The following is a 26,856-nucleotide window of genomic DNA, read 5'->3' on the forward strand; positions in this document are numbered from 1 at the left end:
TTTCTGTGTCTTATACTGTGAAGACATACAAAATACTTGTTCAAGGATTGTGTCAACCTATTTCAGCACACTCCTGTTCAGTTCCACATCCCCCTCAGCTCCAGCAAGTGTGTGCATACCAGTTACTTATTGTTTACTTAATGGGGCTTGAATCCCAAAAGACATCAAAAGAGGTAGTAACATTGTCTCTCCAGATTTACTCCAGTCTGCAAAATATGATCCCACAGATGCTAATTGTGGCAGATTTCAAAGTCTTTCTAAAATTTATTACCGATAAAAATGTACTTTTAATGGCAAATTTCTTGAACTAATACGCAGGAACGGACTGTTGACTTTTGTAATAAATAAATATATTATGTATGTGTGAAAATAAAGATCATCCCATCTTTTCATGTCATACATTTTCCTCCCCTTCCCCCCTTCCCCACCCTGTAGAATCTGACTTTTCAGCGGATGGGTATTCGAGACGTTCAGGACCACGCTTGTGCATCTTTTCACTGGCAAATGGAAATGTGATTAAGTGATGTGTGACTCTGTTTTGTTCTTCCCTCTACATTGTCTCTTTCAACCCCTTCCAAGCACAAGATGCACGACTTCCTCATGTGTTTCATAAGGCCTCTTGGCTGGAAACTGAATACAATCAAAGATGGCGAGATCAACATGTTTAACAAATAGAAAACAGTAATGATCATCTTGAAGTTTCATTCTGCTTGAACTATTGGATCGCAATTTTAGCCGTTCCATTTTTCTTTCCCTCCCCCATACAATTTTTTTTTGCACATTTTCAGATTTGGTGGGAGTTCCAGGGACCTGATGAGAAGCCACTGCAAATGCTTTCCAAGTCAACTGCTACAGATACAGAAGAAAAGATGTCATAAAATCGCAACAGCATTTTCCCCTCCTTCTCCCTCACTTGGGAAAGTAACACTGATACCTTGCTGAAGCCTGAAAATGTTGAGGCCATACCTACAAACTTGTATGGTATTCTGGCACATCTGGATTGAATTCTTATAGGGCTTCACTTCATTCAGGTGGCATTTTTGTAGCTTGCTGTGCCCTAGCAATAACTTCAATTCATGTTTGGGTTCCTATGGCTTTAAATGGAAGCCAGTCATTCTCATAGCTATTGATCTTGCATGTACAATAAAATCTTTGTTACCTGGCATGCTTGGGGAATCGGTGGTGCTGATCAATCAAAAATGCTGGTTAATGAGGAGTTACATTACTCTGGACACAAGACGAGGTGTGGTTGAACAATATCTTTGTTCAGGCACAATAACCAAAACTGACCCAATAATGTAATAATTTCCATGTAAATCCTAAGAACTGTGCAGATTTACAATCTATTGTTAACATCGAGTTTCTTAAAAGAATGCATTACCTGAGCACTGAAAAGTAAACGCTTAAAAACACACAATAAGAACTCAAGCTCTCAGAAATTCCAGTTACTGTATCCAGGTACTGGATAAAATCAATAATCAATTAGACAAGTGCAGGATAATTGAGGAAAGCCAGCATGGATTCATCAAGAGAAAACCATGTTTAACTGACTTGCTGGAGTATTTTGAGGCGGTAACAGAGAAGATTGATAAAGGAAATGCTGTTGATGTATATGGATTTTCAGAAGACATTTGATACAGTGCCACGGAACAGACTTGTGAGCAAAATTCTAGGTCATGGAATAAAAGGGAAAGTAGGCACTTGGATAAGAAATTGGCTGAGTGACAGGAAACAGTAGTGATAAATGGTGGTTTTTCAGATTGGAGGATTTGTAGTGGAGTCCCTCGTGGGTCAGTGTTGGGACCCTTGCTCTTCCTGATATGTATTAATGACAGACTGTGGTGTGCAGGGCATGACTTCAAAATTTGCAGATGTTACGAAGATTGGAAATGAGGTTAACTGTGATGGATTGTCTTGAACTTCAAAAGGGCATAGACATGTTGGTGGATTGAGCAGACAGGTGGCAGATGAAGTTCAATGCAGAGAAGTGTGAGGTGATTCATTTTGGCAGGAAAGATATGGTGAGACAGTATCAAATAAAGGGAGAGCCTCTAAAGGAGGGACTCCGGTGTGTATGTACATGGGTCATTGAAGATGACAAGGCATGTTGAGAGAGCAATTAATAAGGCATATAGCATCTTAGGCTTTATTAATAGGGGCATTGAGTACAAGAGTAAGGAGGTCATGTTGAACTTATATAAGACACTAGTTAGGCCTCATCTGGAGTACTTTGTCCAGTTTTGGGCGCTATACTTGAGGAAGGGTATGAAGGCATTGGAGAGAATATAAGAGGAGATTCAGAAGAATGATTCCCGGGATGAAGAACTGTAGCTATGAGGATAGATTGGAGAGGTTGGGACTGTTTTCCATGGAGAAAAGAAGGCTGAAACGAGACTTGATAGAGGTATTCAAGATCCTGAGGGGTATGGACAGAGTAAATAGTGAGAAACTGTTCCCACTCAGGAGAACATCAAGAACTAGAGGACACAGATTCAAAATAATTGGCATAAGTAGTAAATGTGATGGGAGGAAAAATTTTTTGACCCAGACGGTGGTTGGAGTCCGGAACAAACATCCTGAAAGGGTGGTGGAGGCAGGTTCGACCGAAGTACTCAAAAGGGAATTGGATTGCTTCCTGAAAAGAGAGAATGTGCATGGTTATGGGGATAAGGCAGGGGAGTGGGACTAGTTGGAATGTTCTTTCAGAGAGCCAGTGCAGACTTGATGGGCTAAATGGCCTCCCTCTGTAAATATAGTGATACCATAGAATTCCAGTCAGTAGAGTGCCGGATAACACAGTTTACTGTAGTCTGTTCCATTTCTTAAATGTAAAAGGGATGATATGTCGCCTGAATAAAAATACTTCCAATTTTCCAGATGCAGTCGATTAGAGCTGGAAACCTATAAGACTGATGCACATTTGGAAGAGATTTACTGGTGACTTGATAACTGCCCTTAGCTGAATGTGGTAGTTATGACTTTGTCCTAAATTAAATGATATAACTAAGGTTATCTTTTTCTTTGTCCAGTACAACTTGTGTCTGAGTGGTATTTGGAATGCTGTTTATTGTTGAATGCTATCAGTGCCATGTAGCAAATTACAGCTTGGGCTGGGTGAGTCACATAATTGGGATATGAGGGGAAGATTGTTTTGGAGCTCATTGTTTTTATTGTGGGTGCAATAGCTTTTCTAACTTTTCCTCCTGGAGCTAATTTACACTATATGCTTGATTTCAGTTTCAACCTCTTTTGAAAAACAATGGTTAGAATGAAATGAGTGTGCAGTAATTAAGCCAAAATATTAGAATGGGCTACTGTTTTGACCTATATTACAAAGTGTTCCAGGGGCAGCAACAAGATGGTTAATTCCCATTACATTTGGGAACCATAAAAAAACGATTAGATGAGATTAACTTTAATGGTTTGGGTATATAAATAAGTTAACCACAAATTATTACTTAAAAGTAAGCCAAGAAAACTGAGCATAGTCCTTGTACATAGAGTTAAAACATTGGGATTGTTCAAACTACAGTTGAATATTCTAATGTTGGTTGAGGTCCTAAGTCAGTGAGTACAGTGGTCTCGGTACTTTGTTCGTTAGCACTTATTTGCAGTAATTTCTTTTTTGGCTACATTCTCTTGCACAATGCATTATTGTGAAGAATGGAGAGCCATTAGGAGTTGACCAAGAGCAGGCTGAGGATCACTCTCCCTCTGCTTTCTTCCAGCCCTCGCTCCCTCCCATACCCGCCCCCTCTACATCTGTACAGGGGGACAACTGCCTTCTGTGTTGGTGCCCAAAGTGATGTAGCTAATAGCAGCTCTGCTGTGTTAAGGTTCGCAAGTGCAATAGCATGTTTCTTCCTCGTGGTGATATGCTTGGTTGTTGAGAATTTTAAAATGGTGTAGCGATTCTGCCGGGACCAATAAACCGAGTGAACTGTAACACATCTATTGCCAAAGACGTTTTCATAATGAGGTAATTCTTGAATTTTTTCTGTCTCCTAGGTGCTTTCAGGTAGTGCAATCATTGTTCGTGGACAGCCACGAGGAGGACCCCCACCTGAGCGGCAAATTAATCTCAGTAACATCCGTTCTGGTGCCTTGGCACGACGTGTTGCTCCAAATCAACCTGAAGCCAAGGAAACTCCTGATGAGGTGAAATCTTGTTCTTAATGTGTGCCTGTTCAGGACATTTACATTGTGGGGTTACTTAACCAATAGGCAGAACTGGAGTAACAAAATTGCGTCTGGACTGATGTGACAGAACAAGGCCAAAGAGATGCTGTGCATATTTTGGTTGGGGAGAGGAATAGGAAAAAGGTGGACCACTTCTGGCCCATGTAAAGGACGTGTGTACATGCAATATCTTCCACAACAGGAAAATTAGCCTGCCTTTGAGGTTATGTTGAAGTGTTGGGCAGTTTGAGATTTAACTGAAACTCACTGTTATAGCTTAAAGCAAAATAATTATAGTTTTGAATTTGGTGACATTCAATTTGGTGTAACTCTAATGCTTCAAAGTTACCTTAACTCACTTGAGCACAGGTTAAGATGAGTTGCTGGTCCTGGCCAAGTGTGCATAGAAAATCATTTGGCTGAGGTGTCCAGGTTGGGGCGGGAAAGGGAGGGTGGAGATTGAGGAAGGGAGGGAAAGGTGGTGTAGGGTGGAAGGAAAAGAGGGGTGGGGATGGAGGGAGGGGAGGAAAAAGGTAGGGTTGTGCAGAAAGGAGGGTGGAAAGGATGGCAAAAGAGGTGTGTGGGGGAGGGAAAGAAGGGGGAGGAAGAGTCAGAGGGCAAGGGGAGGGAGGAAGGACAGGGGAAAAGGGTGGGAGGGGCCGCTGGAGACTTACTGTATTGTAAACATACAGGAAGTGATGCGCAATGATTTGAAATGGCTTATGGCAGCTGCATTGTAAAGCTTGATCTAAGCAACTGTCTGGAAATATCATTGTACCTTGAGGATTTTTTTTTGTGACATAACTTTATCTTCCCAAAGATAAATTTTGTCCTGAGTATGTTACTTTTGAGATGACCGTGTGCTAATGCCATGACTGATACAGCAATAGCTGTGGTCATAATGTGCATGGGCCACAGATTCCATGCATTAATTAGAGGCACAGCATAAGAGGTTGTGCACTGTTTTGAAATGTACAGTGTTTGTGGTGGAGGTGAGTTCCAAGAATGCAAATAGCTGAAGAGACCAGGTATCTTTAATCTTGGGTGAGCCATTAAAGATGGAATTTTAACGGCTAAATTACTTCAGTTAGTATTGACCTTACAGTTGATCTGCACTCCGGGCAATTTCATGTAGGAAATTGCCATGAAAAAAGATTTTTAAAAATTTGGCAATGTTTTGCTGGGATGATGCATATAATGTATTCCTATGGAATGCAGTAAGCATTTTTTGGGTAATTGTTAAAGATTCCATGGCATGGCTTGAAGAAGTGCAGTGGGTTCTTCCAAACTGTAATGGCTGGTAATCCATCCCACTGCTGTTTGTGAGATTTACTTTATTAAAATAGTTATTGCGATAGTCATATAGTCATTTATTGTATATAAAGTGTTTTTCAATTAAAGCTCTTGTGGCTTGACTAACTAAAAGCTATGCTATCTTGGAACTTGATATATGTGACTGAGGGGCTACATTGAAACAGCTTGCTATGATCATGTAAATATTCCTGTCTACCTAGACCCGGTTATATTAAACTTTCTGCTCAAGCTCTAAAATCAGATCTATCAAGTTCTGTTCACATGGTGAAGAATTGAGCAGCGCCCACTGACTACACCAGGCATTGTTGAGAGCTGTCCAAAGGAAATTGTCATAGGATTATGTCGTTTTGGATTTTTGGTTGATTTGTATTCAAACTGCAGGAGTCACTATAAGTAGATTCTCATGTAGGCTGTCTCAACTGGCATGTGTTTTGATTTTTTGAAAATCATCATGAAAAGTTACACATTATTTGCGTTGGTAGAATAAAATCTTAATGTTCTCATCAAATGCACATGGTGCTCAAGGTAGCATAGTGGGACGTTGCAGTGAAGCCCACCAATACCCTGTGCCATGGAGTAGAGGTGGATTTTTGCTTGCAGTTGTCAACTTGCTGGAGTGTTGAGTTTGGGAATGCACCGAGAAGAGGTCAGTTACTTCCTTCATGAGAGAGGAAAGTGGGAGCAAGAGCTCGTCCTCATCAATCTACATGTTGCAGATGCATCTTTCATGACGGTGTTGTTAGGAATGGCCACTGCATAGACCTTGTGAAGACGAAACCACATCTTTACAGTGAGGGTAACCTCCATTCTCTTCTGTGGCACTACCATCATGCTAAATGGAATAGAATCAGAACAGATTTAGCAGGTCAAAGCTGGGCATCCATGAATTGCATGGGCCATCAGCAGCAGAATTATATTCACCCACAATATGAAACCTCATGGCCCGGCATACCCCACACTCTACCATTGCCACCAAGCCGGGGGATCAACCCTGGTTTAATAGAGAGTGCAGGGGCCATACCTAAAAATGAGGTGTCAACCTGGTGAAGCTAAAAAACAGGACTACTTGCATACCAAACAGCAGAAGCAGCATGCGGAAGACAGCTAATTACTGTCTTCACGGAGGAAGATACAGAAAATCTCCCACAAATAATAGGGAACTGCGAGCTTGTGAAAATGAACTGAAAGAAATTGTTATTAATAAAGAGATAATACTCAAAATTAATTGGACTGAAGGTTGATAAATCCCCTGGACTTGATGAGCTACATCCCAGCGCATTGAAGAAGTTGGTTCTAGACATAGAGTAGTGGATGCATGGGTGGTTATCTTTCAACATTCTGTAGATTCTTGAAAGGTTTCTGCAGACTTGAAAGTAGCAAATATATCCCCACTATTTAAGGGAGGGAGAGAGAAAACAGAACTACAGACCTGTTAGTTTGATGTCAGTAGTAGGGAAAATGTTGGAATCTATTATAAAGGATGTGATAACTAGACACTTTGAAAATACTGATATGATTGGGCAGAGTCAACATGAATTTATGAAAGGGAACTCGTGTTTGACAAGCCTGTTTGGAGTTTTTTGAGGATGTTACTTGTAGCATAGATAAAGGAAAACCAGTGGATGTGATAAATTTGGATTTTCAGAAGGCTTTTGATAAGACTCCACACAGGAGGGTAGTAAACAAAATTAGAGCACATGGGATTGGGGATAATATGCTGATATGGATTGAGAATTGGTTAATGGATAGAAAACAGAGTAGGAATAAATGGGCCATTCTCAGGATGGCAGGCTGTTACTTGTGGGGTACTACAAGGATCAGTGCTTGGGTCACAATCTATATAAATGATTTGGATTTGGGGACCAAATATAATACTTGCAAATTTGCTAATGACATCCCTACCTAGTTTTGTAAGTTGTAAGGAGAATGCAAGGAAGCTTCAAGGGGGGCTTGGAGAGGCTAAGTGAATGGGCAAGAGCTTGGCAGGTGGAGTATAATGTGAATAAGTGTGAAGTTATTCACTTTGGTAGGAAAAACAGAAAGGTAGAGTGTTTCTTAAATAGAGAGAGGTTGGGAAGTGTTGATGTCCAAAGGGATCTGGGTGTCATTGTTCATGAGTCACTAAAGACTAGCATGCCGGTATAGCAAGCAGTTAGGAAAGCAAATGTTATGTTGGCCTTCATCACAAAGGGATTTGAGTACAGGGGTAAAGATGCTTTGCTGCAATTGTATACAGCCTTGTTGGGATTGCACCTGGAGCATTGCGTACAGTTTTGGCCTCCTTACCGAAGGAAGGATCTACTTGCCGTTGAGGGAGTGCAACAGAGGTTCACCTGACTAATCCCTGGGATGGCGGGATTGTCTTATGAGGAGACGTTGAAACTGAGCCTGTGTTCTCTAGAGTTTTGAAGAGCGGGAGGTGATCTCATTGAAACACAAAATCCTTACAGCCTGTGATAGGGTAGATGTAGATAGGATGTTTCCCCTTGTTGGTAAGTCTAGAACTAGGGATCACAGTCTTAGAAGAAGTGACAGGCCATATAGGACTGAGATGAGAAATTTCTTTACTCGGAGACTGGTGAATCTTTGGAATTCTCTACCCAAGAGGGCTGTGGAAGCTCAATAATTGAGCATGTTCAAGACCAAAATCGATAGCTTTCTGGATACCAATAACATCAAGTGATATGGGAATAGCATGGGAAAGTGTCATTGAGGTAGATGATCAACCATGATTTAATTGAATGGTAGAGCAGGCTTGATGGGCAGAATGGCCTGCTGCTGCTCCTATGTCCTATGTTTCTAAGTGATCCCACAAAGATGGTTCTGCAGTCCTGCAGAGGGATGGACAATAAATGCTGGCTTAGCCAGTGATGCCCACTTCCCATGAACGAATAAATAAAAAAAACAATCTTTAAAATTGCACCACCCCATAGTATTAAAATAAATGTCAGCCAAGACTGTGCTCAGATCTTGGACTGAGCCCATCACCTTTTTGATCTGTGGTGAATGTGCCATGAAGTGAGCCAAGCTGATGCTGATAATTGGTTCTGTTATTGTTGAGCTAATACTGTTTAATATGTGATCTATACACTTGCTGCTCAGTGATAGCTCTACATATTGCAACATAATTGTCATATAAATTCTTAGAAATGAAGGGAAAATAAACCCTAGCCATATGATCTAATAAGTCTGCCCTATTCATTTCACTAATTTTACTAAATTTGTAGTTTCCCTTTGCAGAAATGCATTAGTTGCCAATTGGATCAATTTGTTATTTATCTACCTGTATTCTACAAGTTTGTTACTCATGTACAATATTTCTTGTGCTCTCTTGCAGCCTTGGGCTTGGCCAGCTCGTGAGTTCCTCAGGAAGAAACTGATTGGAAAAGAGGTGTGTTTCACTGTGGAGTACAAGACTCCCCAGGGTCGTGAATATGGAATGGTTTACTTGGGCAAAGGTTAGTGAATTATTCTTCGTACAAGCTGAAGATTTTGAATAAACTGTATCAAATTTTCTCCACCTCAGCCATTGTATATTGGAAGGGAGGGAAACATTACCTGGTGACTATATCCTCAAATCTTGGGTGTGTGTAATCATAAAAAATGGCATCATTTTCCTGTTACATAGAAATATCTTCATTCAAAAACAAAAATCTCAAAATATAAATATTAAACTTCATGTATCAGGAGTTCAGATAATACTCACAAGTAACTTGTTTAGTAACCTCACTGTCTTACTCAGACGATAACAGTACCTTGCATATTTCTCGTCTTCAAATCCTTAGTATCCAGTGGCTGGGACCAGTTCCAATAATTCTTTGATAAATATAAATGACAAGTTGAGGCTTGTATGATGGAATATGATTAGGATTAAAGAGGGTAGTAATTGGCTGTATCATTCAGAACTTTTGTCAGTCAATTTCTGCTGACTTCCACCCCATCACTGACTTTCCTTTGTTCTTGTCCCAACCATCCCTTGCTCAAAATCTCTTACTCTTAACTGTTCCCAGTTCTGATGAAAGATCACTGACCTGAAACATTAACTCTGTTTCCCTCTCCTTTGCTACCTGACCTGCTGAGTATTTCCAGCATTTGCTGTTTTTATTTTGGAACAATACTTGCAGAAGCAAAGTAACAAATGTGCTTTAACTGGCTCTTCACTGCCAATCATTCTGCTGCTGCCAAGTTATTGGGAGGCTGGGCTGCTCTTTTGCCTCTTTGTGCATTTACAATGACCTGGAAGTATGCTTATCTTCCACCCACCCTACCAATAAATAAATAAAAAAATTAATGAAATCCAATTATTGAAAAGTATTGTAATGTTTTTTGCCTGCACTCGCAGGCTAGAAATCCATTTCTGGTCCATTTTGTTATATGAACATCTTGACTTCAGCATTAATGCAGTTTACTATTTTGGACTGACTTTTGTCAGTTTATTTTGGAACTTCTATTTCATATTTTCTTTTCTTATATCATCTACTGTATCATATCCCTAAGGTTACCCCTCAGTTGCCTTGTTTCAAGGCCGTAAAATACAATTTTCTTTATTTCATTTGATGCAAGTCCACAGGACTTGTCTCAGAATCACTATTAATGATGCCAAATGTTCTAATCAATGATGGCATCCAGGACTGCTGCCTTTTTTTTCTACAAAATGCAACTTTAAGCAGGTACTAAGCTCCAAAACTTTAACCAATGCTCCCATTAGGGCTTTTAGTTAAAGATTAATAGGATGATGCTTTGGTCAATTCAGTTTTTTCTTTTGAAGCTGCAGTATACCTTGTTTAAAAATATACTGGTAGTGCTCTTTAAAGAATCATAAATTCAAATTTCAGATGTTATCAAAAATTTATGAAATGTGTTTTATGTGAGTTGCTGGAAAAATGTTTTATTGTCCTAAAGCAAAGGCTGGGTGCTAAAAGCTTTCTCCTCTGTCTAGTAATTTGTTTGAGGAGCAGATCTGCTGTAGCAGGCTCTATTTCCTGTGTTGAAGCTCATTCTTGCATTACTTTCTATCACACTGAAATAAACAAGTGTGGGATAACTAGGGGGTGGGAGGATGCGGTACTTAAATCTGACGGATTCAAGCATGTAGCCATGCTCTTTTGATGCTTGCTTGTTTGCCTTGTAAAGTTGTGGGTGGGGATTTGAGTTTTTCTTTACTTTGGATGATGCTAGGGAAGACCATGAAGCATAGGAAAATACAATTCCTTTCCTACTTTTTTGCAGATTGGGAGTAAATTATAAGATCTGATTCATCAGTTTGTATTATCAGATTCCTGAATGATAGCATTGTACTGTAGGAGGACCTGTCTGTCTTCCCTTGCCTTACTTTCATGTATTCATATTCCGTGTTAACTTGCAATAAACTGTCATCCATTTTGTACTGAGGATGTATCTCAAATTCGATCTGCTTTGAGAGTCCTAAACATATTTAACAAGGGCCCTTTTTAGATACTTTTCTGTTGTGGAATGCCATGCACCATTGTTGGCAATTGGATGCAGCCATGCAGATTTTGGTGCAGTGGGACCCTATTTTTAATGGGTGTTGTGAATTTCTTTTGGAGCATTGAGCTCCACTGACTTGCTAAATGTATTTAATTAGTTGAGTGAGTTTCACTATGGTGCAAGCATGCTGAAGTGGCATCAAATTGAAGACTAGCAATATCAAATAGAGTGTCAAAGTTGATACCAAGAAATCTTGGTACAATCTCTGTTAACCTTAAACATAAAAATCAAAGGATATTGAAGAGACCCTTAAATTGGAGATTTAATTATCCTTTAAGAGTTTTAGGCTTCCAAGTTGTCTCAAAATGCCAACTAAATCCGAGATCGATACATTTGTGCTGGCCAAGGGAGACGGATGAAGTTAAGATACAGATCAGTCATGATCTCATTGAATAATGGAACAAGCTTAAGGGGCTGAGTGGCCTACTCTTGTTCCTGTGTTCCTAAAATCTACTGTATAAGAGGTACAAAATAGTCTTCTTGCAACAGTTGGCCTCCAGTGGGCCTGAGGAAGATAGGGGCAGATTTAAATATAAAAGCTGCAGGTTTAAAAAAAACAAGGAAGTGCTGGGAACATGCAGCAGGTCAGGGAGCACCAATGAACAATAAACAAATCAACATTTCAGGTGTGGATCATTTTATCTGAGCCTAAAGGTCTTACTGGTGAACATCATTTTAAAAAAGAACAGAACAAGAGGGAACAAACATAACACACGTTCTTGCACACTCCCTTGCATGTACAGAATGGCTAGTAAAGTTTGTGTGTTCTCCAAATGTTTGCTTTCTGTCCCAGGTTCCAAGGTATCTGGAACTTTTCTTTTGGTTTTTGTCAAATTCCATCAATCACCAATTCTTTAGCTTTTGTTGCTGATTTATCCACGATAATGTCCCTTTTTACCATATGGAAAATTACCTGGCTGTTAAATTATCCTAATTTGGGGTTCACTCAGCTTCACTTTTGAATTTTAAAGAGTTGTCTAAATCTTTAAATTATCTTTTAAACCTGTTGCTAGTTCCAGTGTGCCTACTTTACTGGTGGTGGTTGGGTTTATGGCAGTGATGGATTGTTAGATGTAGTTCTGTTGCATCAGTGATAGAAATTTATTGAAATATATATTTGGAACCAATGCTATGGCACTTGATGCAAAAATAGATTTGTTTTTGAGAAGTCTGTTTACTTGGAATACAAGCATAAACCAGAGGGAGTGGTGGGGGGTGGTGGAAGGAGAAGACCATTTAGCTCATTAATATCAGTCTCTCCCACATATGACATCTATGCTGCTGTGACCTTTAACTCACCCAATCCAATCTAGAAATTTGTGATTATATTGACTACTTTATAAAACCTATCTAGTTGCTGCTGGATGAATCTTCCAGCAAGGCTGTTATTTGATTTCTAGATTACTGTTTTCTGTGTTGTGTTCTGAATCAGTGCACTGAAATGTTTTTTAATGTCATTCTTCTGATAACTTAGATATAACGGGGGAGAACATTGCAGAATCCTTGTTAACTGAGGGATTGGTTGCAGTTCGTAGGGAAGGAATTCGAGGAGCAAAGTGAGTACTTTTATTTTTTAAGAAAATGCTGTTGATGAATTGGAAGAAATTAAAAAGATCTTTCGTGCTTTCCCTGCCCTCCATAATTAATAGAATAACATTGGACTTGCTAAATCCAGGTTTAAAAAAAAAGCAATGGCTGTTGGCTTGAAATACCGACTTGTTTCCTCCTTAGTTCAGTTTTTCTTTCCTTTCTCCATTGAATGTATTTTGGTTTTGAGGTTGATTAAATCATTTTGAATATGATTTGATGTGAAAATTCAGGGTGCTGGGTTAGTGAAGAGGAAAAGATGGTAGCATTGTTAGATTTATTTCTCCCCTCCCACAGCCCCCTCCAGTTCCTAACATCTGATTAATTCCAAGTGTCAGCAAACCAAGCATTGACCTTCCTCGATTGCTGATGAGACAGTACTATAACTGAACAACAGAATTCAACCCTCAAAGGTTTGTAAATTGAAGCTTGCAAAGATCCTTTTGAAGTAGGTTAGAAGTAATAGAATTTGCATGTATTTATGTGGGTGATAGTTATTTTGTTCTATCTTGCTGCCTTTATACAGAAAAGATGATTTAGGAGAAACTCATTAGTTTCTAATTAATGGAAGAACTGCAGGTAGTGCTGCAGCTATCTCTTATTTCTTAGTGCTGTCCCCACTAATCTGCCACTGCCCACCCACCTCGCCTGACCATCCGCCCTGTCATTGCTCTCCCTTTCGCTCTCCAGAACAGTGATGTGCTGTCATATGTTTACATTAACATGTGCTTGACAGCATGTCATTTTCCTCAGATGCAAAGCTGACTTACTCTATCCCTGAGGGGATGTGCCATCTCCAGTAATTTTACTGAAATTGGAAACCTCATTGTGTGGGGAATTGGTGGAGTGGGATGGGAACCTGTTTATCATCTATCACAGGAGTGCACAGTATTAATTGACATTTTTCTTTCATTTTTCTCTGCCAATTTTCTGCCCTCCAGTTGGAGGCATGAACTCCTTATCAAGTTACTGGCCCCTCTGGTACCTCAACCAACTGATGATTTTTTGAGAGAGTTGAGGCAGTGTATGTTGACAGGTTATTTGCCCACTGGGGTAACTTAGCCAAGATAGGTTGATTTTTTTTCTCCCCCCACCGCCCCTGCAGCTGGACTTTCTGGGTAACAATTGAGTGGGTTGTCTTGGCATTTCTTCCCCATTCCCACCCCACATTCTGCTCCTACCCATCACCACCTCCTGTCTTCCCTACCACTACCCCTCTCTTCCCCCTCGCCCCCACCAAGTTCTGTCTCCTCCCACCACCACCTCAATCACCCTGCACAACCGCCTCTCAATTTTGTTCCCACCCAACCACTTCTTGATTTTTCTTCCCCTCCCCACCCCCACCACCTCTCAATTTCTTCCACATACACCCCCCCCCCCCCCCAACCTCCATCTCCAATCCCTCCCTCACATCAGGAGAACCCAATCAGTAATTTCCAATGGCCAAGTTTACCTTATCTGCTTAAAACTCGGTGGGGCACATGGAGGAGAAGGAAATGTGCTCAGCATTTGGGAAACCGAAGAGCAGTTTGCTGTCTTTCATGGCTTGACATGTTTTGCGTGATATGTGTATGGTTAGCGATATTCAGTAGAATTTTGGTACAGCTGACTTGGAATGACCTTGTGAAGCAAGTTTTGGGCTAGGTGGTACAAAGCATCAGGAAATTTGTTATGCCCTAGAATAGTGTGGTATGTGCCAGAGATTCCTCAGATGATAAATTCCCAATATCAGCCCATCACATTGGACGATGCAGGGAAGACTTAGGTTACATAGAATTACAGCGCAGAAGCAGACCATTTGGCCCATTTAGTCTGCTGGTGTTTACACTCCAAATGAGCCATTCTGCACCTCAAAATAGCAGTAAGGAATTTCTTTATCGCCACCTGAGAGGACTGATGGTGCCTTAATTTAACTCCTAATCTGCAAGACAGCACCTCTGAGAGTGCAGCATGCCCTCTGTACTGCATTGGAGTGTCAGCCTAGATTTTGTGCTCTTGGTTCAGGCTTGAACCCACAATCTGCTGACTCAGTACTGATCTACTGCTGACACAAGATGCAGGAAAAGCACAATCGGGTAGATACTTCCTTGATTCAAGAGTCACGTTGGCAGAGCCCTGGGAGGCGAATGGTATGCAGGATTCTGCTAATTCTGTTGTATTTTTGTCTTAGCCCTGAGCAAACACGACTTTGTGAACTTGAAGATCAAGCAAAAGCTGCTAAGAAAGGAATGTGGGGTGATGGAGGCGGTTCACATACCATACGAGATCTGAAATACACCATAGAAAATCCTCGCCATTTTGTGGACTCCAATCATCAAAAACCTGTTAATGGTTAGTAATTGCACTCTGTGTACTCAATTCTTGGTGTTTTATTCAGTATGCCATGTATAACTGTGGCAAAAAAGGCAATATTTAGACTGTTTACAAAAGATGCTTCCCATAATGTCACAGGTGTGTTGGTTAAATGACTGACATAACCAAAATGATAAATGGGGTCTATCTTGGCATATGAAATGTCTAGGGTTCCCAAACGCAGCTTTGTTGAGACATCAAGTAGAAGCTGATTGCTTTTCCCAGAGGGTGGGAGTCACCACCTGGGCTTTTCTTGTTTTCCTTATAGTGGCTGTTTCTGAGCAGCACTAGGCAGGGTGGGGTGTGGAGAGGTTTGAGCAGGAGCAGTTCACTGTTTGAGCTTATATTATGAAGCTCTAATATAGACTTTTTGATATGGCTGTTTCTCAAAGTCTGCTGAAAGACCGGAGAAGCTGGGATTGTTCTCCTTAGATTTGATAGAGAGGTTCAAAATCATGAAGGGCTTTGCTGAAGTAAGGAAGGAGAAATTGTTTGCAATGACGTAAGAGTCAGTAACCAGAGGAACACTTAGTGAGTTTGATTATCTGGAATTCACTGCCTGAAAGTGTGGTTCAAGTAGATTAAATAATAACGAAATAGAAGGAATTGTGTAAATACTTGAAAAGGAAAAAGATTGTATGGCTATGGGGGAGAAGAGAGTGGTGTGGGAATAATTGGATAGCTCTTTGAGCCAGCACAGGCAAGATCCCTTTCTGTGATGCTCATAGCAACTGCACCCACCTTGCACTGGAATTCTTGGAACTGAGGTGTTCACAGTTGTTGGTCACCCTCTTTATTAAAAGGTCCAGAAACTAAGCTTCAGTGAAGTCTTGCAATTGAGGAATTGACCTAGTAAATTTTGAAGGAATTAATGATTGATATTAACTGCTCTTTTAGCCCATATGACTGTAGTTTTATGGTATAGATGGGGCCAGTGAATTTACTGGAGCTGTGTTAGAAGGTTGAATTTCAGACTTACGGAGAATTTACCCTGTGCAGTTCCTCTTCCCTCACTTCCAACAATAGTAACCACAAGGAATTCATAGACTTCTTTGTCACTAAGATTGAGGTCATCTGATCAGCTGCCCCTGCCACTTTTCTCCTTCCGCTAACCCATCGGCCCAATTTACTCTAATGTTCCACCTTACTCTGGCCCTAAACTTGCATCTTTCTCTAGCTTCTCTCCTATCTCCCTTCATGCCATCTCGAAGTTCATTTTTTTCATGAGACTCATCATCTACTTGTTCTACCCTATTCTCACTAAACTACTGACCACCCAGCTTACCTTCCTGAGTCCCATGTTAGCTGGTATTGTTAACGGCTTGCCTCTTTAGATTTTGTTGATTTCTCCTTCAAATTTGTCGTCGTCGTTGCCTCATCAAAAAATCAACCCTTGCCCCAACCGTCCATGCAAATCACCACTCCATCTGCAGTCTCCCTTTCTTCTCCAAGGTCCTTGAACGTGTTATTGCCTCCTAATTCATTGCCTATATTTCCCAGAGCTTCATGTTTTAATCCTCCCAATCAGGTACCCCTGCTGGTACCGAAATGGCTTTTACCAAAGCCACAAATGAAATCACACGTGACTGTGTCAAAGGCAGACTATCCTTTCTTGTTCTTCTTGATCTGTCTGCAGCCTTTAATGAGGTTGACCACACCTTCCTGCTTTGTTTTTTTAATTCATTCACGGAATGTGGGTGTTGCTGGCTAGGCCAGCATTTATTGCCCACCACGAGTTGTCCTTGAGAAGGTGATGGTGAGCTGCCTTCTTGAACTGTTGCAGTCCATGTCATGAGGATACACCAACAGTGCTGTTAGGAAGGAAGTTCCAGGATTTTGATCCATTGACAGTGAAGGAACAGCGATATAGTTTCAGCTCAGGACTGTATTTGGCTTGGAGTGGAACTTGCGAGTGGTGGTGTTCATCTGCTGCCCTGTCCTCCTGGGTTGTAGAGGTTGCGAATTTGGAAGAGGCTGTCAAAGGAGCTTTGGTGTGTAACTGCAGTACATCTTGTAGATGGGACACACTGCTGCCACTGTGCGTCAGTGGTGGAGGGAGTGAATATTTAAGGTGGTGGATGGGGTGCCAATCAAGTGGGCTCCTTTGTTCTGGATTCTGTCGAGATTCTCGGGTGTTGATGCAACTGCACTCATTCAAGCAAGTGGTGAGTATTCCATAAAACTCCTGACTTGTGCCTTGTAGATGGTGGACAGGCATTGGGGAGTCAGGAAGTGAGTTACTCTCTGCAGAATTCCCAGCCTCTGATTTCTTGTAGCCCAGTATTTACATGGCTAGTTCAGTTTCTGGTCAATGGTAACCTCTAGGATGCTGATAGTGGACGATTGGGTGATGTTGATGCCATTAAATGTCAAGAGGAGATGGTTAGATTTTCTTTCGTTGGAGATGGTCTTTGCCTGACACTTATGTGGTGTGAATGTAACTTGCCACTTGTCAACCCAAGGCTGAATGTTGCCCAGACCTTACTGCATATGGACATGGACTGCTTCAGTAAATGAGGAGTTGCAAATGGTAATGAACATTGTGCAAATATCAGTGAGCATCCCAATCCTGACCTTATGACGGCGGGAACGTCTTTGATGAAGCAGCTAAAGATGACTGGGTCTAGAGCACTACCCTGAGAAACTCCTGTAGCAATGTTCCGGGACTGAGATGATTGGCCTCGAACAACTACAACTGTCACCTTTTGTGCCATGTGTGACTCCAACTAGTGGAGAATTTTGTCCGATTCCCATTGTCTCCAGTTTTGCTAGGGCTCCTTGATGCCATACTTGGTCAAATGCTGCCTTGATGTCGAGGGTGGTCACTCTCCCTTCACCTCTGGAATTCAGCTCTTTGTCCATGTTTGTAATGAGGTCAGGAGCCGAACTGGGCATTGTGAGCAGGTTATTGCTGAGCAAGTGCTGCTTGACAGCACTGTCAATGACTCTTCCATTACTTTGCTGATGATCCAAGAGCCGACTGATGGGGGGGTAATTGGCCGGGTTGAATTTGTCCTGCTTTTTGTGGGCAAGACATACCTGGGCAATTTTCCTTATTGCCAGGTAGATGCCAGTGTTGTAGCTGCACTGGAACAGCTTGGCTAAGGGCATCTCTCGTTCTGGAGCACAAGTTTTCAGTACTATTGCCACAATGTTGTTAAAGCCCATAACCTTTGCAGTACCAAGTGCCTTCAGGCATTCCTTGATATCACATGGAATGAACTGAATTGGCTGAAGACTGGCATGTGATGCTGGGGACTTCAGGAGGACGCCAAGATGGATCATCTACTGAGCACTTCTGGCTGCTGTTGGTTGCAAATGTTTCAGCCTTGTCTTTTGCACTGAGATGCTGGGCTCTCCCATCATTGAGGATGGGGATATTTATGGAGCCTCCCCCACTGTTATTTCTTTAATTGTCCACCGTCATTCACAACTGGATATGGCAGGACTGCAGAGCTTAGATCTGATCGGTTGGTTGTGAGGTCACTTAGCTGTATCTGTTGCATGCTGCTTCTGATGTTTGGCACGCAAATTGCCCTGTGTTCTGTGCCTCTTCACTGTTATGCAGCTGGTGGGACTGTGCTAGCCCAGTTCCATTCTTAGATGTCTAATCATAGTTAGAGTATCACCTGTGCTGTTGCCTCTGATATCCCCCAAGGGCTTATCCCTGGCTCCTTCCTATTTCTCATCTACATTCTGCCCCTATATCATCCAAAATCAAGGGAGTCGGTTTTCACATATACACTCATAACACCCAGCACTACCTCCCCACCATCTCTCTCAATTTCTCCACTGTCTGTAAGTTATGAGACTGCTTGTCCAACATCCAGTACTGGATGAGGAGGAGTTTTTCCCCCAATTAAATATTGGGAATACTAAAGCCATTGTCTTCGGTTCTCATTTCAATTGGTTCCCTAGTCACTGATTCCATCCTTTTCCCTGGCAACTGTCTGAGTCTGAACCAGACTGTTTGCAAACTTGGTGTCCTATTTGGCATTGAGATGAGCTTTCAACCGTATACCCATGCCATCACTAAGACCACTTATGTAGCATTGCCTGACTTCGTCCTTGCCTCAGCTTCTTTGCTTCTGAAAACCCTTATCCATGCCTTTGTTACCTCTAGACTTGACCTGGGCGGCTTCCCACATTTTACCCTCTATAAATTTGAGATCATGACTTGGCTGTTTGTGTCCTTGCTCACACCAAGTCCTGTTTGTCCATCTGCCCTGTGCTTGCTGACCTACATTGACTCCTTGATTTAAAAATTCTCATCCTTGTTTTTTAATCCTTCTGTGGCTTTGCCCATACCACCTCCCCTGTCTGCGTAATTTTCTGCAGTCCTACAACCCTCCTGACATCTGCGCTCCTCTAATTTTGACCTCTTGAGCTGCCCTGATTTTAAATGTTCCACCCTTGGTGGCTGTACCTTCAGTTGCCAAAGCCCTAAACTCTGGAATTCCGAGTTACCCGTCTGGGAATTTCCCCTTTAGAACGCTTCTACAACCTATCTCTTTGTCAAAGCTTTTGGTCTGCCCTGATAGCTTCTTAAGTAGCTTTGTGTCAAATTGTGCTTCATGATGCTCCTTTATGATGTGTCTTAAGAGTATTACATTAGTGGAGCTATATAAATGCAACTATATGCTGTTGCAGATAGCAACTGACCAATTAATTATTTAGCGTGGAGATTGTACATTGTGGTCAGGAATCTGGACTTAGCAATGGAACTTTCCATTTCTTATTTCCTGGTTTTAGTCTTTGCTCTGTTGTAGGATTCTTGCTTCTGCGTCAGAGGGTTGTTGGATCAAGGTAGCACCAGAGCTGCTTATTTTCTTTTGTACACCTTTACCCACCTCCATCCTTGCCTCACCCCATTGTGCTTTTGCAAATCCTGGGCTCCAATACCAATTATTGCTGGTCTCCATCCTCTACTAAAACTACTAACTCATTCAAAGCTCAGCGAGCTAAATGATGTCTTGGTGGTTCATCCCATCCATTTTCCCTGATCAGCACCTGTATCTTGTCCCACAGTGTTAAGTTTAATATTTTCCAATTTTAAACCCTTCCATGATTGTGCATACTCAACCTCTTCAACCTTCTCTAACATTGTGCTCTGCAGCTCTTAATATGACTTTCTCAATCTCTCTAACCTATTGATATAACCATCAGCTACCTTGGGATGAACACTGTGGAACCATTCCTTGAGCCCTTCTCTCTTTCTACTTCACCTTTTTTATGTTAACAAAAGAAAAACCCTGTCGACTCACATTTTGATCACCTCTTGGCTCGGGGCCTGTTGTGATTCTGTTTCTCTGCTCTATAAATACCTCTTTTCTGCATTAAAGATGTCACACACTAATGTAAACTTCTGTTCAAGGGATGTAGACTGAATTTTTTTCTTTTTTGAACAGCTGTCATTGAGCATGTGCGAGATGGAAGTGTCGTGAGAGCTTTGTTACTGCCTGACTACTACCTGGTGACAGTTATGCTTTCTGGTGTCAAGGTACATCTGTATAACAAGATTTCTGTTACATTTAAGGTATAACTGTATTGACTTGCCATGTCTGCAGGTTCAGACTGATTTCCAAATGGACATGGCTGAGGTTGTAAGCTCACAGTAGATCTCTCTGATTTCCTAATGCACTGTACCGCCCTTTGTTTAAAAAAAAATCAATGCACCTGAGGTAATTGTCCAATCACAATCAATGTGTTTTCAGAATGTCTGTCAAAATGCTGAAACATGACTCTTTTGCTTAACTGTGACTGCCTATACTCAACACTATTTGCACAACAAAAGCAAAATACCTCAGCTGATGGTAATCTGAAAGAAGAACTGAAAATGGTGTAAATACTGAGAGCAAAATAGAGTTAACGTTTCAGGTCGGTGACCTTTCGTCAGAACTCAGACCTGTTCTGATGAACGGTTATTGGTCTGAAACATTAACTCTGTCTCTCACCACAGGTTCTGCTTGATCTGCTGAATATTTGCAATATTTTCTGTTTTTAACTCCGTATGAGCCACTGAAAGCAGGAGGCAGTGGGAATTGATGGAAGGCAAGGTTTAATTAAAAGATATTTTGGTAGCAAAATCTGCCCCTCACCTCCCTGGTGCCTAAAATTTAAGAATAAGTCGATATTTCTGTGGGCATTTAATTTTCTCTTTCATCTCTCTCTCTTCAGAAAAAAAAAATTCTACTAGGTTGTGTTTTGATACGTCTAAATGGCACATCAGTATTTAACATTTGAGAATTAAATTTTTCTGCTGAAGTTTAATATTGACAGTTCATCTCTGCCCTAGTAACTCTGCCAAGGCGGATGGATGTGAGCTCCTGTAATCCTTAAATCTTTGATTTTTTTAAAAACAGAGTCTAGCTGTTAAGAGAAGATGTCAGCCAGAGGATATGCATCACCCCCCACCCCCCACCCCCAATAGTGCCCACCTTGAGGCTATTTTCAGAACTGACTGGCGATAGTGTCGTGGGAGTAAATGAACTTTTAAGCAAATTATTATTGCATAACACATGAGCTTTTAAAGATAGTAGAATAATTTAGTTTTTGTTTTTATTCTTTTCTGTGCCTATCATTGCTTGAACTATTAGCAAAAGATGTTGTGAAGCCAGCTGATGTGCAAGGGTAGCTTAATGATTTGCCCTTCCTCTGAGGAAGTGGCTGACCTGTCTTTTGTATTTTCCCCCCTCTGCACTTCCATCTTGTTTTAAAATTATTGGGAGTTTTCCTTAGTGTCTTGGCCAATCAGTCAACATCACCAAAAGCAAACAGATTGTCTGGTCATTGTCGCATTGTTGTTAGTGGGAGCTTGAGGGGAGAAATTGGCTGCCATGTTTTCTACAAGTGACTATACTTCAAAAGTACTTTATTGGATGCTTTGGGATATCCTGGGGTTGTGAAAAGTGCCATACAAATACAAATCTTTATTATTTTTATGTTTTCTTGTCATGGAATATAGAAAATTCCTTAAAATCAAACACAATTTTGGAAGCTGAATTGAGAGTTCAGATGTCCATTACTATCAACTATATATTTATAAATTTCAAGTAAATATTATGCTTCAACCCATTCCAGACATGGTATTTGCAAAACCATTTTCAAGTTCTATTTGGTTGATTTGGAACCTGAACTTGACTAACATTTCAATCTGCAAAGTTCACTGGTCAAACATTTAAATTCAGAATCACTTCAGCTTGTGCTTGCTTAAGGCAGTTAGATTTTCTGGCCTCTGAGCCAGAAGAATTTAATCACTGCTCTGCTTCAATAGTAGAATAATGTATTGTACATGACATAGTAAAATACTTACCTTATGGGCATTTGATTTATTGAAAGCAGTATTGCAGGAGATTTAATTTTAAAAAAAAAAAATATTATTTTGTGCTCAGTGACCAATTATTAATGCTGAGGAATGGAGCACTTTTCATTTCCGGTTGCCACTATCATCATTAAGCACTCCTGAGGCCTGGGATAACATGGAGATGGAGAAAAGCTCCCTTTATTGGCAATCCAGCACTTTTAGATCAAATATTGCATGATTAAATGCAGAGTAAAGATCATTCTACTGTTCTCCAGTCCCTTATGTTACCAGTGTTAACATTTTTCCAGTTCCTGCATCAGCCACTCTATGGCCTCTGGAGTTGTGAACATGGGGCCATTTTACTGTCACCTTAGTACATGCCTATAGTAACTAGATCGAAACTGGTCAAATTGATGTTGTCTGGACCCTTTATAGCCAGCACGTAAAGGAACTTTCATCATTATTCTATGCAATCCCTTCAATCTGGGCAAGGTTTAAACTCAGGCCCCTGAAATGAAAGACCAGCATTTACCCACTGTAGCGCCTAATCTCTTAATAATGGAAAAAATAACCTCTCATTATTTGATAAATTTATTTACAAAGAATTGTTTCACTTCATCTGTGTGGCATTTTAAATCGTGGTGTAAAATTGGCTTGTAATTCTAAAATAGGTCTACTAATTCAACATGCAGACGGGTACTGGAAGCTTACTTTTCAGCAGTACAGTGCTTGCACTCGAATTCTCCTGAATGCACAATGTCTTTCTTCAGCAGTATGTTTCTGGTCAACGAGATAGGTGGCATTGTTGGACTTGGTCCTTGGGAATGATGTGGGCCTGGTGGATCAATTGTCAGTAGGGGAACATTTAGGGACAATGATCATTGTATCATAAGGTTTAGGTTGGCTGTTGAAAATGAGAAGGAACAACCCAGCGTAAGAATAATTTAACTGGGGGAAAGCCAACTTCAATTGGGTTAGAACGGATCTGGCCCAAAAAAAAATTGGGAGTCCAAGATTGTCAGGCAAAACTGTAACTGAACAATGGGCTGCCTTTAAAGAGGAGAGAGTTTGGGCTAACAAATCCTGAGCTCCCTGGATGACGAAAGAGATAGCGATTAAGATGAAGCAGCAAAAGTGTGCTTATGACAGATTTCAGGCGGTTAATGCAAATGAGTACAAACTGAATGTAGAAAGTGCAGAGGAGAATTGGAAAAGGATACAAGAGAAGCAAAAAGAGCGTGAGAAGAGACCGGCAGCAAACATAAAAAGGAATTCAAATGTATTCTATAGGCATATAAATAATAAAAGGGTGATAAAAGGAGGAGTGGGGCAGATAGGGGATTTACACATAGAGGCGGGGCATGGCTAATGTATTAAATGGATTCTTTGCATCTGTCTTTACCAAGGGAGATGATGCTGCCCAGATCATGGTGAAAGAGGAGGTAGTTCAGCCACTTGAAGGGTTTAAAATCGATGAGGAGATCTGGGGTAGGCTGTCTACTTAAAGTTGATAAGACACCAGGACTAGATGAGATGGACCCAAGAACACTGAGGGAAGTGAGAATGGAAATCGCAGGGGCACTGGCCATAATTTTATTGCCTTTTTTGGAATCCGAGGTGGTGCCAGAAGACTGGAGAATTGCAAGTGTTACACCCTAGACACCCTTTTTTGAACAAGATAAGTCCAGCGACAACAGGCCAGTCAGTTTATCCTTGGTGGGGAAGCTTTTAAGAAACAATAGTTCAGGACAAAATTAATAGTCACTTGGGCAGATATAGGTTAATTAAGGAAAGCTAGCACAGATTTCTTAAAAGCAAATCTTGTTTAACTAACTTGCCTGAATCTTTTGATGAGATAACAGAGGGTTGATGAGGATAATGTCATTGATGTGGTGTGCATTGACTTCCAAAAGGCATTTGATAAAGTGCCACACAACAAACTTGTGAGCATAGTTAGAGCTCATGGAATAAAAGGGACTGTAGCAACACAGATACGAAGTTGGCTGAGTGAGTGGTTGTTTTCGGGTCTGGAGGAAGGTTTTTGGTGGAGTTCCCCAGGAGTTGCTGTTAGGTTGCTTTTCTTGATGTATAATGATGACCTAGACTTTTGTTGTACAGGGCACAATTTCAAAATTTGTAGATGACACAAAACTTGGAAGCATTGTGGATTATTAGGAGGATAGTGTAGAACTTCAAAAAGACATAGACAGGTTGGTAGAATGGGTAGGCAAGTGGCTGATGAAATTTAATGCAGAGAAGTATGAAGTGATTCATTTTGTTAGGAAGAATACAGAGACAATATAAAATAAAGGGTACAGTTTGAAAAGGGGGTACAGAATTAGAGGGACCTGGATGCAATTCATTGAAGGTGGCAGGACAGGTTGAGAGTGCGGTTAATAAAGCATGTGGTATTCTGGGCTTTATTAAGCGGACCATAGAGTACAAAAGCAAGGAAACCATGTTAAATCTATATATAAAACACTGATTTAGCCTCAAGTGGACTATTGTGTCCAGTTTTGGGCACTGTACTTCAGGCAGGATGTGAAGGTATTAGAGAAGTTGCAGAAAGGATTCGTGAGAATGATTTCAGGGTGAGGGACTTCAGTTATGTAGATAGATTGGCATAGCTGGGACAGTATTCCGTGGAGAAGAGAATTGGTGTTGGTATTCAAAATCATGAGTCTGGACCGGATAGATGGGGAGAAACTGTTCCCATTGGTGGAATAATTGAGAATCGGAGATCTACGATAATTGGCAAAAGAAGCAATGGTGACGGAAGGAAAAATTTTTCAATGAATTGGTCCAGATCCTAACCAGCTAATGGTTAGGATCTGGAATGCAATGCTGAGAGTGTGGTGGAGGCAGGTTCAATTGAGGGATTCAAAAGGGGATTGGATGATTATCTGGAAAAGAAAAATGTGCAGGGCTATAGGAAAAGGGCAGGAGAGTGGCACTAGGTGAATTGCTCTTGCAGAGACCCAGTGTGGATACAGAGCTAGTATAGATGCAGTGGGCTGAATGGCCTCCTGTGCTGTAACTATTCAAAATTAAATTAACATAGCATCATATCAAAGCTTAAGCCATAAGGTGGCTTTGCATGAAGAGAGCCTCTTAACCCATTAAATAATTTCACAATACCAGTCCTGCTATCTGTCCAATACAACTTTCAATATCTACCTGAAGGTGCAGGCACATCTGTTACATTAATCATCTAAAAAATGGCACTTCAGACAATAAAATGCTCCCATCATCATGGTACTGGAATGCCTACCTAGATAATATGCTCAATGACAATGCTCAATGGCTGTAATGCAGGCCATTTTTACAAATAGTTTCTTTATGGATTACTGAAATTTGAGTGAAATTTTTGTAGATTTGTTATTGTTACAGCTGTAGGCCTGCAATGTCTTGAATGTCTTTGCCTGGTTTAGCTAGTGCTGCCCATAGAACTGTTGGCATAATGTGGATATTGGCCTGTGATACTAACACAACTAAAGCAGAAGCAGGAGAGCTGTGTGTTGCCTATTCCACCTTGGTAGTAACTTACTAGCATATGTGGAGTTTCTAATTTATTTTACACCTTTGTCTGCACAGTGCCCGACGTTTAAACGTGAAGCTGATGGGACAGAAACACCAGAACCATTTGCAGCTGAAGCAAAGTTTTTCACAGAATCACGCCTTCTGCAAAGGGATGTCCAGATCATCTTGGAGAGTGTGCAGAATCAGGTCATTCTAGGAACCATCCTTCACCCGGTGAGTTTAGACAAAAGGTGGAATGAAACTACAGATGCTTTTCCTGTGCCATTTGGCAAAGATTGTGCATTTGGACAGAAATATATCTAAAAATTAGGGATATTTTTGTAATGATGCCAAACACTTGCAAGGTCAGGCATCATATAGATAGAGTAAATTGCCTTCTGCACTATCATCAAATACTTTCAGGCCAGATGCTGCATGGATTAGGTGCAGGATAATTCCTTCAGTCAATCCCATTGACTATCTCAGGTTTACTGTAATATGGATGACTTGCATTTTCAAATTTCCTCTATTGTGCCTGAAACTTGCTTGCAAAGTGATATTTGACCATCCGTGCCATGAGTTTTGACAGGATGTTCAGCCATACGACTATGGCAAACTCCTGCCTTGGAATGCTGTATCCTGGAGGTAAAAGAATAGATGTACATTTTACACCGCCTAGTTCCTCTGGTGCTACAGATTTAATCATTATCTCCACAGATGAATGTTAAGAAAGTGTGGGTGCTAAACATTGGTGATTGTGCATCTGGCGAAAGTAATTTAGACCAGTGGTTCTCCAATCTTTTTGTCTGCAGATCATTTGAGGCAAAAGACCCCGTGGTCCACCTACTGTCCTATCCCACTCACTTTCGCTCACCACTGCAAAAAAACCCCCATAGAATTAATGGGAAGAATGGCACTACTTTTGATGAGACAGTAAAAAGTTCCAAGTTTCAGTCTCATGTTGGGCTCCATGTTCATCCAGTTTCTCGTCTTTGTTTTCTGCCTCACGAGTGTCGAAAACTAATCTTGAGTTGCACTTTGTAAAAGTAAAATAAATCTTTCTTATGAAACTACATTGTTGTTATTCACACTTA

At 41.0% G+C, this 26,856-nt stretch overlaps 1 protein-coding gene across 1 annotated transcript in view; it reads left to right on the top strand.

Moving 5' to 3' along the window:
• Positions 1-26,856, top strand: part of snd1 (staphylococcal nuclease and tudor domain containing 1) — a 913,627-nt gene that overhangs the window by 21,059 nt on the left and 865,712 nt on the right. The window contains exons 2-7 of the mRNA XM_078553113.1: positions 4,009-4,158; positions 8,831-8,951; positions 12,476-12,557; positions 14,759-14,919; positions 20,349-20,440; positions 25,838-25,996. Coding sequence (XP_078409239.1) covers positions 4,009-4,158; positions 8,831-8,951; positions 12,476-12,557; positions 14,759-14,919; positions 20,349-20,440; positions 25,838-25,996 — 765 coding nt within the window. The remainder of the gene's footprint in view (positions 1-4,008; positions 4,159-8,830; positions 8,952-12,475; positions 12,558-14,758; positions 14,920-20,348; positions 20,441-25,837; positions 25,997-26,856) is intronic.

The sequence above is a fragment of the Cetorhinus maximus genome, chromosome 12, assembly GCF_964194155.1.
Source record: "Cetorhinus maximus chromosome 12, sCetMax3.hap1.1, whole genome shotgun sequence".
Taxonomy (NCBI): domain Eukaryota; kingdom Metazoa; phylum Chordata; class Chondrichthyes; order Lamniformes; family Cetorhinidae; genus Cetorhinus; species Cetorhinus maximus.